Here is a 13,610-nt window from a genome sequence, read left to right as displayed (position 1 = left end):
AGCAATCCCACTACTGGGCATATACCCTGAGAAAACCATAATTCAGAAAGAGTCATGTACCACAATGTTCATTGCAGCTCTATTTACAATAGCCAGGACATGGAAGCAACCTAAGTGTCCATCGATAGATGAATGGATAAAGAAGATGTGGCACATATATACAACGGAATATTACTCAGCCATAAAAAGAAACGAAATTGAGATATTTGTAGTGAGGTGGATGGACCTAGAATCTGTCACACAGAGTGAAGTAAGTCAGAATGAGAAAAACAAGTACCGTATGCTAACACATATATATGGAATCTAAAAAAAAAAAAAAAAAAAGGTTCTGATGAACCTAGTGGCAGGACAGGAATAACGATGAAGACGTAGAGAATGGACTTGAGGACACAGGGAGGGGAATGGGTAAGCTGGGACGAAGTGAGAGAGTAGCATGGACATATACACACTACCAAATGTAAAATAGATAGCTAGTGTAAAGCAGCTGCATAGCACAGGGAGATCAGCTCGGTGCTTTGTGACCACCTAGAAGGGTGGGATTAGGAGGTGGGGAGGGAGGCACAAGAGGGAGGGGATATGGGGATATATGTATGCATATAGCTGATTCACTTTGTTATACTGCAGAAACTAACATAACATTGTAAAGCAATTATACTCCAAAAAAGCTGTTAAAAAAATAAATAAAAAATAAAAGGCTAAGGCACTGTTTCAGATTAAAGGGGACTGAAGATTATGTAAAGAACTAGTTTTAAAAAAAGGAGATTGAAGAGGCATGACAAGTGAATGCAATACAGGATCATGGACTGGATCCTGGAACAGGGAATAAAAAGTCTGTACATAATCTTTGTACAAACAGTTGGAGGGACTTCCCTGGTGGTGCAGTGGTTAAGACTGTGCTTCCAATGCAGAGGGCCAGGTTTCGATCCCTGGTCAGGGAGGTAGATCCCACATGCATGCCGCAACTAAGAGTTCACATGCCACAACTAAGGAGCCTGCCTGCCGCAACTAAGACCCGGCACAACCAAATAAGAAAAAAAGAAAGAAAGGAAGAAAGAAAGAGTTGGAAAAATTTGTACATGAAAAATGTTATATATAACATTATGCCAAAGTTAAACCTCCTGAACTGTCCTTTTCCTTAGTAGATGCACACTTAAGTATTTATAGGTAAGAAGTCATGATTTCTGCAACTTCTCTCAAAAGGTTTAGCAATCATAGTAATAACAATTAGATATATGAGTGATAAAATAAATGTGGCAAAAAAGAACATAAAAGTGTAAATTTTTTTGTGAATGTAGGTAAAGGGTGCAAGGAATTCATTTATTTTTTTATAAATTTATTTATTTTTATTTATTTGTTTTTTGGCTGCGTTGGGTCTTCGTTGCTGCACGTGGGCTCTCTCTAGTTGCGGCAAGAGGGACTACTCTTTATTGCGGTGCGCGGGTTTCTCATTGGCTTCTTTTTGTTGTGGAGCACGGGCTCTAGGCACACAGGCTTCAGTAGTTGTGGCTCGCGGGCTCTAGAGCGCTGGCTCAGTAGTTGTGGCGCACAGGTTTAGTTGCTCCTCAGCATGTGGGATCTTCCTGGACCAGGGATCGAACCCTGTGCCCACAGATTGTCAGGCAGACTCTTAACCACTGAACCACCAGGGAAGCCTCCAAGGAATTTATTGTATTAATTTTTCAAGTTGTCTGTGAGTTTCAATTTTTTTTGAAATAACAAGCAATAAATGGGAGGTAAGGATTTGAGAAATTTGTCTGTGAAAGGGGCCTGGAAAGTAAGGTGGTAACTGGAGGAGAATAAAAGACCAGAGGTAGTATTTTCAAGGATGGGAATTACTAGAGCAAGTATGTAAGGTTATACAGAGCTGACAGTTTTGATGCAGGGAAGCAAGTAAATTACCAAAGGATAAATGCCTTTGAGGAAGTAAATGAAATGGGATCTAGATCACAGCAGAGGCACCGGTCTTTGGCAAAAGGGAGATATTTCTCATATCAAAAAGGAAAAAGGAGAAAATGAATATCCCTATTAGGTAGTCATTTGAACTGACAAGTTTATTAACATAACCTGTTCACTGCAGACACTACCTTAATAAAAGGAAGGCCAAGCAGTATCAACTGCTAAAAAGGAAAAGTCATATTCCAAAGTATATTTAAATTTATTTACCTCAGATTGAGATAAGCCCAGATGTGCTATTTGAATACAATATAAATTATTACTATACTAGATAAGGATGGATCTGAAAAAAAGGAAATGAAAAATATGGCCTAGCAGATATTTACAGATATTTTTAAATCAATTAAAGCCATAAACAGAAAATACATATTAGGAATCTTTTTAGAAGTAACCATCTACTATAATTTTAGAAATAAAGGTGGCAAAAACGAATGTTCAAAAGTCTATAATGTAAAAAAAATTTAAGTAAAAAACACATTCATAATTAGAAGAAATGTCACAAATACAATTTATGAGAGAACGAAATACAGAAAATTATCTAACTAATAATACTAACCTTCACTTCTGGCATGCCTAAAAGACACCTCTTCCCCTAATTCAGGAAATCATGATTAGACATTTAGTGCCTGGTTTCAGAAGTAGGCATAAGCGCTAGTAACCAGAACAGACATCACACTATCTATCAACTCAGGATGAGTAGGTAAAATTATTGCAGGCAGGTGTTCTTGCTTAAGGTAAGCACCTTGAAACAACTCTTATGTGAAAACTGCCCAACCAAGTCAGTGTCAGACATAGGCCAAACAAGCGCGACTCATATATGTTCCAAGGATGGTGTGGTGTTACCAGTTGGCAATTAGATTAAGGAGCTTACACCAGAAGGTAAATCAACTAGGTCTCTAGGATCCAAAATTTAGTCAACTAATTTTTTTCCAGTAAGACTTTCTGAAGGAAGAAGTGCATTGATTTATTGTACATTCTGCATCTTTTCACAAATCTGTATGCATAGCTCTGGGCTAAACAACTCAGGAGAAGTGAAGCTAGGCTTTTCCTTCTAAGGCTTCAAAACAAGGAGTTTTTGTCAATTTAAGACAGACACACCTATTACCCTAAGTGATAAGCACCTCTGATGCTACTGCAACTATTCTTTCTGGCTTTCATTCTACCTTGCAGAGATAGGTTCAGAACGGCTGCTCAATGGAGGGAGTGGGGAGAAGAGGAGATGCAGAAAGACACTTTAGGAAACAATAAGTGACAAGTAAATTTCACCTGTAGTGAAAATTAGATGCAGACTGAAAGAGGGTATGGAAGATAAAAACTGGAAAATTCTCACACAATTAATAATGTAAACTGTAGAAAAACTTAGGTTGCAATTATACCAAGAAACTAATATTTCTAGTTGCTTTCACAGTCTTAGGCACTTTTAGATTATTGTGTTTAAATACAACTAAAAGAATGAAAAAGTGATGTTAGAACAAAACTTACAATTTCAGTAACAAATTCTCCAAATGAGAAGAGAACAAAAGCACTTTTCCTCAATAGCACTGATTTCTCTACATTCTATCACCTTTTGTTGCTAGTAATCAGAAATGAAAGATGTAAATAAAAGTGATTTTTTTTACTCCAATTACACAACAAACATAGAGGAACCAAACTAAACTGGAAAGTCAATTACTGTTAGTCACTACACCAAACTCAATTACATTACAAACTATGTAAAATGTACTAAATTTATTTAACACTGGAATGCTGTAATATGCACCTTTAAAAAAAATTCTATCTTTCTTACTTACACTTATAACCAAAGAAACCTTTGGGTTTCTTGCTCTCCAATGGGATAAATGTTCCTATGATGAAATCAGCAATAGCAAGTAGTAGAATCACCAAAAGCACAATCTGAGCCTGAAATTTTAAACGTGAAAAATCAAAATCAAATATATCATGTCTATACATTAATTCAGTTCGACTAGAATATAACTTCCATGAGGGAAAGCTTCTGTCTTATTTCCCTGGTGCCTCACACAATGCCAAGCACAAAGCAGGTGCTTAATAAATTTTTGTTAAATGAACAATCTTTAAAGAACTATCCAAAATGAATAGCAAAAGTAGGATCAGGCCATATATTTCTGAAATGAATTAAAGATGTGCATGTCCTGTTAACAAATAACAGAAACTTTAAAAATATAGGAAAAAAATCACAGTACTTATATTACCTTTACTAAATCCCTCTGACATACCCCATAATTCTTTTTTTCCTACATACTCTGATTACCTCTTAAAATGACTGTTATCTCCAAATCCTCACTACGTCGCCAAATAGAAAATGATCTTATACGTGAACTTCTTTGAAAATGGCCACTTAGGAACCTTCAAAATCTGAAAATATTACTACACCTTAGAACATTCCTAAAACACAAGGTCTAAAAGTTTGTACATTCAACATTTACAAATGTTCCAATGATATCACTACTTACTTTTGCCTCCCACTCCATTCCAGCTACTGAGATACCTAAAAGGATTACCACTGTAATGGCTCCAATAATTCGGATATCATTGATTTCATCTATCATAAGTATGGAATGTTCCTACAAAAAGAAAATAATAGGATGAGCAGTATTAGTTAGTTCAGATAAATTCTTCAATTCTCTTTGAAAGTTTTAGAACTATCACAGTGCCTCACATGCAGAAGTTGAATAAATGCCTACTTAAGGAATGAATAGAGAGACCTAGGGAAAAGGAATGAATTACTGTTTACTATTAAGGTGTCATTCAAGCAGCTGAAGACATCAAAAGTATGATCAAATTATTAACGCTGCTGTATTTTATACAGACTTAAATATGAAAAAGAATTGCTAACAAGTAAGGAAAAAAATCCTAATATGACTAAGTAGTACTAATAGGATTTTTTAAAGTTACAAAGCAGAAATATATTTTGCATTCATTGTGGTTAGTGAGCTCATTCTTTTAATGGTCTCTTATGTTGCATAAGGAAAAGAGATGAACACACTATCATGCTGCTGTCCAAATCACACCAATCCGTTCTAAGAGCAAAATTACTTGTGGCTAAATATCAATGACATCAAAAACATATACTAAATTAAACAATGAATGAATATGAATTCTTAATGATTACACCGCTTTCTCACTTCCTTTGCTTTGTCTCTTTGGCCTACACAACTAAGGTCAATGCCAATGCAAGAGTCAGTCCTTTCAGATGTCACACTTCCTAACATACCATGTACTACAGTAGATGAACAGTTACAACCTAACATGACAACTATAGGTGTCACTCAAGGTTCCTCTCATTTAATAATACTGAATCCTATTTCACTTGTACTGCTTTAACTACACACATACTAATTACTCTTTTCAAACAAGTTCTCTTCTCAACTCCAGAGCAATATTATCAACCACTTTCTGGCCAGCTCTATTTAGATATACTACTTAGATATACCAAATTAGACATCCAAAACGAAAATGTTCTGCATCCTCTCTCACAGTAAATGGCATTACCATCCGTCTAAATCTTCCTTTCTCTTTCTCTAATTTCCCACATCTCATTCATCAAGTCCACTTACTCAACTTTTTAAAAATCTCTCAAATACACCCACATCTCTCCAGCCTCACTGGTTACTGGTTTAATATTAGCCACCATCTCCTCTCAGGACAGCTACAACAACCTTTTAAATGGTCTCCATCTCCAGATGTGATCCCTCAAATACATTCTTTATACTGTGGTCAGATATTTCTTTAGGCCCCAAATCTGATTATCATGGATCCGCAACTCCAGTCAAGGTAAGATTCAAATTTAAGAGCAAATAAAACCCTTCCTGGCATGATTCTTTTTTCTCCCTCTCATCTATCTCTTGCCTCTTAGTGCTCCAGCCATACTGAAATATTCTGTTTTTCTTTTTTAATATATCATACTCTACTCCTTCTAGATCTGTTTCCTTTTCTTCCCTATTCCCCTCATACCATACTTTACCTCTCCTATCTGCCTGCTAATGGCTAGACTCCCTTCCTTGGAAAACCCTGCCTTGACACTCCTCTGACACCCCACTCCTGGATGGTATACTAAGTGATCCCCCTCGTGTTGCCACGGCCCCCTACAGTTAGCCATTTCTGACACTCTATAATAAATTTTTTTGTCTATCTCCCATACTAAACGTCTTGAAAGGCGAGTTTCATGTTCCTTGCTGCTTTCCTAGTATCATATATGGTAAGTGGCACATAAACCCTCAATAAAGATTTGGGAAACAAATGACTGGAAAAAGGTGAATTACCTTAAGCAACTCCACCACAGTTTCGGCAAATCCAACCACATACATAGCAACTGCAACAGCATTGGCAAAAGCGAAGATCAGGCCAATCGCACCGCCAAATTCTGGCCCTAGACTTCTAGATATTAAATAATATGCTCCTCCTAAAGAAAAGGAAAAAAAAACACGCCAAAAGTACTAATGTTAGAATTTTAAATGTCAATCCTTTTAATTATACAAGACTTCACAAAGCACATGCCACCAGTCAACACAGCAGTTAAACTCATAGGCAAGTGGGTGAGCATATTTTTAGGAAGAAACACCCAGAAAGAATTCTTTACAACCCACTTCATTCATAACAGTTCTGAATATCCAGAGAATTCTCCTCATGTTAAATATAAAATCATCCTGCTATTTAAATATCTTTCTCTTCTAAAACTTAGATTAAAATGGGTAACAGCCTCTTCCTCATATTCAGAGACACCAAGATCATTTCCCAATGATTTTCTAAGTAGTAGTTTTAATCTTAATGTAACATTTAAATTCACAATCGACATGATTCCAGTTACTTAAATTAGTGTGGTAATTTGCTGGTAACGTGAATACTAAGGCAAAAAAGAAAGTATCAGAAGAAACTTAAAGGATAGCACATACTGGCACCCTTAACAGATATATTAATAGTTTGTATTCTAATAAATCCTGCCTAAATGGCAGAGTAGACAAAGACATTAAATAAGCTGTCATGAAGCAAGTATTTTTCTAACTTGAAAAACAAATCAGTAGGATGATTTTGAGTCAGTCTAGTCTTAGTTGAAGTCACTAAGAGCTCTCCTTGTTGGACACTGATGAAGTATTTATTCTTAAGACCATATAATGAAATGCCATTAAACAGCTTAATATTTATTTCTACTGCTTTCCCAGTATAATGAAGACAAACGCAACAACAGATTCTACAATTTAATAAAGTACTAAATGTGCAAACTTTATTTTGGAAATATCTGTAATAGGTTTTGTAGTTAATTTTTATCAAGTTTCTCAAAATATTATATACTTTAAACCTGTCCAACAAAACTACCTTAGTAATTCACTTTACTAATTAATAATTTTTATCATCTTGAAAATTCTGAAGAAAAAGAATTGCAACCTGACCATTTAGTATTAGTCTCACTTTATTTATGAGATGAAATGACTTAAAAATTTCCCCCAAATCTTTCTGAACACTAAAAATTCTAATGGACTTATATAATGACAAGTTTAATTAATCACAAGGAAAATCCCTGGAATATAATTAATCACAGCCTGCATTTAACAAACATGTTTTCAAAATTCATGTAAATTATTTCATTTAATCCCAATACCAATAATGAATTAAGAGAAGTATTATCTATCCCGATTTTATAGATAAGAAAATTAAGTCACAATAAAAGGTTAATTGAAATCAGTCAACCATTCACGTGCTTCAGTAGTTGACAATACAAACTTTAGAATGAGAAATATCACCAAGAGAGCCTATAAATCATGGAATTCATTTGTTATGTGTTTAAAGTTTTGATTTTATGAAATTTCAAATCTTTCTATTACTAAAAATATATATATATATCTTCTTTTTAAAATTTATTTATTTAATTTTATTTTGGCTGCATTGGGCCTTTGTTGCCGTGCACAGGCTTTTCTCTAGTTGCCGCGAGCGGGGGCTACTCTTCATTGTGGTACGGGGGCTTCTCATCGTGGTGGCTTCTCTTGTTGCGGAGCATGGGCTCTAGGCACGCAGGCTTCAGTAGTTGTGGCACGCGGGCTCAGTAGTTGTGGCTCGTGGACTCTAGAGTGCAGGCTCAGTAGTTGTGGTGCACGGGCTTAGCGGCTCTGCGGCATGTGGGATCTTCCCGGACCAGGGCTCAAACCCATGTCCCCTGCATTGGCAAGCGGATTCTTAACCACTGCACCACCAGGGAAGCCCCCCAAAAATATCTATCTTAAGGGGCATTTAACATGGGTAAAGATAATGGGAAGGGAAATATGAATATTCTTTATATGAATAAAGATAATCGGAAGGGAAATGAATATAAGTAACAAATTCTGACATTTCAGAACTATTTAAAAATCTTCTTCCAATTGGGATACCTAAACTTAAAACCTAGGACCCAGTTCATTACTTTTTAAAAGATTTTTATTTTTTTTTAAGAAAAAGTTACATATGAAGAATATAAAAGCATCTGCTTATCGTCCTATACTTTAAATTCCTGATGAAAAGCAAAAGTACTCTGCCCTATTTCTTCTCACTTCCATTCCTGCATCCTAGAGGTAACCAGTTTTAAGAGCAGCTTTCTCCCCCTTTTTTTCCTTAGCAACAAAATAGATAGCATAAAAGATCTACTACTCTGAAAAACTGGTCTATTTACTAATCAGCATAGAGTGGCATCTTAAATTAAAATTTTTATTAAATTTAAATTTTATTAAATTTTTAACTTAATTCTAGCAAGTACAATTGACTCTCGCATGACACAGGTTTGCACTGTGCAGGTCCACTTATACGTGGATGTTTTTCAACAAATATATTGAAAAACTTTTTGGAGATTTGCGACAATTTGAAAAAACTCACAGACGAATCACACAGCATAGAAATATTGAAAAGATTAAGACAAGGTTACGTATGTCATGAATGCATAAAATATATGTGGATACCAGTCTATCCTTACATAGGTATGAGTTGAGTGATATTTAATATAAAATTAATGTGTTAATTTTCTTAGTGTTTTATGTAACTTTGCTCTCAGAGAATTAATTACCGTTCAGTATGTGCCGTATTTCCCCTCACCCCTTCTAATTAGAGAAACTGACTATCATCACAGATAAATGTTTTTTTAAAATGTTACAATGTTAACAATACTGTATTATGAATATGACTGTACTGCTATATGCCATAAAAATTGTACAATGATTCACTCAGTGTATAGGCTAGGCTATCCTGACACAATCGTATCATTATACTGGGTTACAATAAAGCAATCATATTGCTGCCTCTTTGTTATCAATGTATGAATTGTTATACCTGTAAGTAAATACAAATTTCTTTTTCCACATTAGCCTCTCTTTTTTTTAATGTTTTTTTAATTTCTCATATTTAAAAAAAATTTTTTGTTGGAGGATAGCTGATTTACAATCTTGTGTTAGTTTCAGGTGTACAGCAAAGTGAATCTTTTCATATTTATCTCTAGTGTTAGTAATATGTGTAACATACACTACACAGTGTTTTGTATTATATAAGACAATATTGATGTAGGCAGTGACAGATGATACATCTTGCAAACAGATGATATAAAACATATGGGATCAGTACAGTACTGTAAATGTACCTTTTCCTCCCTAGGATTTTCTTAATAACATTTTATTTTCTCTAGCTTACTTTATTGTAAGAATGCAGTATATAATACATATATACAAAATATGTGTTAACTGATGGTTTATGTTATGTGCAAGACTTCTGGTCAACAGTCTATTAGTTAAGTTTTGGGGGACTTCAAAGTTATACATGGATTTTCGACTGAACAGGGGTCATCAGCACCTCTAACCTATGTGTTGTTCAAGGGACAACTATACTATTACCATTCCCATTTACATATACGAAAATTAAAGCTTAGAGAAGTTAAATAACTTGACCAAGGTCATGCAAGTAGTAAGGGAAGAAGTAGGCTTAAACTCAGGTCTCTCTGACTTGTGTGCTTACTTGGTACAGTAGGTATAATTAAATTAGCCTTTTTATTATCATTGAATAAGCTGAAGAGTATGAAAAAAATTATGATGAATTAAGAGGCAACAATAGAAAAAATAACTATTTTATTTACAAAAAATCTACTGCTCAAGCAAACACGGGAAGTCAATATGGAAAAAATACCCTCATGGACTCTCATAATTTGGCCATAAAATGCCTTGTCTCCTGAGTGTAGAAGACATCAATGAGTCAGGTACGAGAGATACTTAAGTAATGACAATACTATATACACTGGGTTCCATTATTACTACACATTGATCTGGGGACACATGCCCCTGAAGCTCTCACTAGATTTCAAATCAACAACCAAAACACTGACTAGGTTAATCAAGAGCCATATGATTACTGGCCATAAAGTAAGTCACTATAAATTTCAAAGAATTGAAATGAGACAGTATTACTGACCACAACAGTGTTAAATTAAATGTATAGACTTCCCCTAACTATTTCTAAATTATGCAACACACTTTTAAGTAACCCACTAGTAAAAGAATAAACCACAGGGAAATTAAAAAGCATTTTGAATTGAATGATAATGAAAAGAAAACATATCAAAATTAGTGGGATATATCTAAAACAGGAATTACAGGGAAATTTATAGTTTTAAATTCTTATATTAAAAAATGATACTTCAATTAAAAATAAATAAATAAATAAGGTGAAATCAATGATCTAAGCTTCTACGTTAAGAAAGCAGAAGTAAGTAAACCTAAAGTATAAAAAAATAATAAAGGGTTAAAACCACTGATGCAGAAAACAATAAAGAAAAATCAATAAGGCCAAAATAGGCAAACTCCTTGAAAAACCTGCCAAAACTATAACAAGAACAGTAAACCGAAATAATCCTATAGCTATCAAAGAAATTAAATTTGTAATACACACACACACACACACACACACACACACACAACCATAGGCACAGGTAGCTCCATTGTTGAGGAAGAAATAAGATCAATTTTACAAAAACTGTTTCAGAAAACTGAGGATGAAGGAATACTAGCCAGCACCCCTTATGAGTTTAGCATAATCCTAACGCCAAAACCTGACAAAGTTTATTACAAAAAAAAGAAAATTTTAGACAAATATTCCTCATGATCATAGATTAAAAAATCTTTAACAAAATGTTAGCAAGTAAAAAGTAGCAGAAAGCATAATATCTTTGACCAAATATATCTTTGATCTTTGTGGGGTTTATGCCACAAATGCTAGGTTATTAAGATTCAAAATATCATATAATTTGTGATAATAACAGAATAAGAGAAGAAACCCATATAACCATTTCAACAGATGTAGAAAAAATCATGACAAAATTCAACATCCATTCATAATAAACAGTCAGCAATTCAGAAATAGAACTGTCTCAATCTGACAAATGACATCTTCCAAAACTCCATAGTTAACATCTTAATAGTGATATATTGAACTCAATCCCTCTAAAACTGGGAACAGGCAAGGATGTTTATTCTCACCACTTCTATTCACCATGGTATTGGAGGTCCTACCTAATTGAACAGTGTGAAAAAAGAGAGGGAGAGAAAGAGGGAGAGAGGAAAATACTAAAGATTGGAAAGAAAGAGTATAAACCATCTCTATTCACAGATGACATGACTGTTTATGTTTAGCAAAGTCACAGAATAGAGAACCAAGATATGAAAGTCTATTGCATTTCTATACACAATCATAAAAAAATTGGAAAATGAAATTTACAAATACCATTTACCAGATGAAAAACATGACTGATGGGTAAATTTAACAAAACATGCAAGACTTGTATACTGAAAATATACAACATTACTGAGAGAACCAAAGACCTAAATAAATGGACAGATATAGCATGTTTAGAGATTGGAAGATTCAATATTGTTAACATGACCATTCTTCCCAAAAAGATTTTTTAAGAGTGAAATTCCAAAGCCCCACCAAGGTTTTTTGTTTTTGTAGAAATTGATATTGCTAATTCAAAAATTTATATGGAAATACAAAGAACCTAGAAGAGCCAAAACAATTTTGAAAAAGAACAGCGTTGAAAGACTTAGGACATATAAAGCTAAGCAATCAAAACAGGGTAGTCTTAGAATAACTGGCATAAGAGAATAAACAAACAAATCAGTGGAACAGGATACAATACGGACAATACACAGAAAATTGATCTTTCAACAACAGTACCAAAACTAATTCAACATGGAATAGATAGTTGGTTGACAAATGGTGCTGGAAGAAGTGGCTATCTATATGGGGGGATAAGAGTAGGGGAGAGAAGAACAATCTCTGTCTCACATAATGTGAGGCTATTCATAGTTAAGAATCTAAAAATAAACCATAAAGATTCTAAGGGAAAACATAGGGAAATATCATCATGACCTTGGGATAAGCAAAGATTTCAAGACAGAACAATAAAAGCACTAGTCAATAAATTAAATAGACAGATAAATAAATCTGAGAATCTGGGCTTCCTCAAAATGGTAAACGTTTCCTCTTCAAAAGACATGATTTAGAAAACGATAAAAAAAGATGATGCAAGTCACACACTAGGAAAAATATACACAATACATGTTAGACATAAGACTTGTATCCAGAAGATATTTTTAAAAATTCCTCCAAATCAGAAACAAAAAGATAACCCACTTTAAAAACTGGCCAAAGATATGAAAATATTACAAGGTAAGATATACAAGTGGTCACAAGCACATGAAAAGATGCTTATCATCATCATCATTAATCATCAGGGAAATGCAGTGGCGGTAAGACACTATTAAACCTCCATAAACACAGCTATAATTAGAAAGCTGTAACAAGTGTTGGCAAGAATGTGGAAAAACTGGTAGTCTCATATATTGCTGATGGGAGTATAAAATGGTACGACCACTGTAGAAAATCACTTGGCAGTTTCTTATAAATGAAAAGTATACCTACCCCATGAATCAAGAAGTCATTCCTAGGTAGTGTCCCAAAATGAACAAAAACATACAAAACCACAAAGACTTGTACAAGAATGTTCATGTCAGCTTATTCATAATAACCTCATACTAAAAAATAGCCCAAATGTCCATCAATAGGCACTAAATAAACACATTTTTTACTATTACAAATTTTATAGTGATAAAATGGAATACTACACAGTAACAAAAATGAACAAACTACTAAAATGGATATATTCCAAAGACATTATGTTAGGTGAAAGAGATGAGACATAAAAAGAGTACCTTCTGTATAATCCAGCCTGGGCTACCAGTGAGGATCTGATTGTCAAGAAACTTTCCAGTGTGATGGAAATATTCCATGTTTTGATTGAGCTAGATGTTACGCAGGTTTACATGCTTATGAAAACTCACAGAACTGTAAACTTAAAATCTGTGCATTTCACTACATGTGAATTTTACTTCAATAATGCTTTTTTAATAAGCTATAAATCAACTGTCAACAACTAACATTTTTTAAATTGTACCATAGTCAAAATGAGATAGCAGGAAGTAATCATATATGTTAGACTTCAAAAGGAGATTTCTGGAAAGGGGCATTATCAGATACAGCTTTCACGAATACTCACAACAACTGACTTCAACTCAAACTACATAGAACCTTTAAAGTAATATGCACAAAGATAAAAAACCCAAACAACTATACGCAGGAAG

General features: G+C 34.2%; 1 protein-coding gene across 1 annotated transcript in view; it reads right to left on the bottom strand.

The window, feature by feature from the left end:
* Nucleotides 1-13,610, bottom strand: part of SLC12A2 (solute carrier family 12 member 2) — a 108,481-nt gene that overhangs the window by 57,483 nt on the left and 37,388 nt on the right. The window contains exons 5-7 of the mRNA XM_019924344.3: nucleotides 6,234-6,373; nucleotides 4,425-4,535; nucleotides 3,744-3,852 (exon numbers count right to left, since the gene is read on the bottom strand). Coding sequence (XP_019779903.1) covers nucleotides 3,744-3,852; nucleotides 4,425-4,535; nucleotides 6,234-6,373 — 360 coding nt within the window. The remainder of the gene's footprint in view (nucleotides 1-3,743; nucleotides 3,853-4,424; nucleotides 4,536-6,233; nucleotides 6,374-13,610) is intronic.

The sequence above is a fragment of the Tursiops truncatus genome, chromosome 3 (assembly GCF_011762595.2).
Source record: "Tursiops truncatus isolate mTurTru1 chromosome 3, mTurTru1.mat.Y, whole genome shotgun sequence".
Classification (NCBI taxonomy): Eukaryota; Metazoa; Chordata; class Mammalia; order Artiodactyla; family Delphinidae; genus Tursiops; species Tursiops truncatus.
The sequence above is the reverse complement of the archived record's forward strand: the minus strand, read 5'-3'. Positions and strand labels throughout refer to the sequence as shown.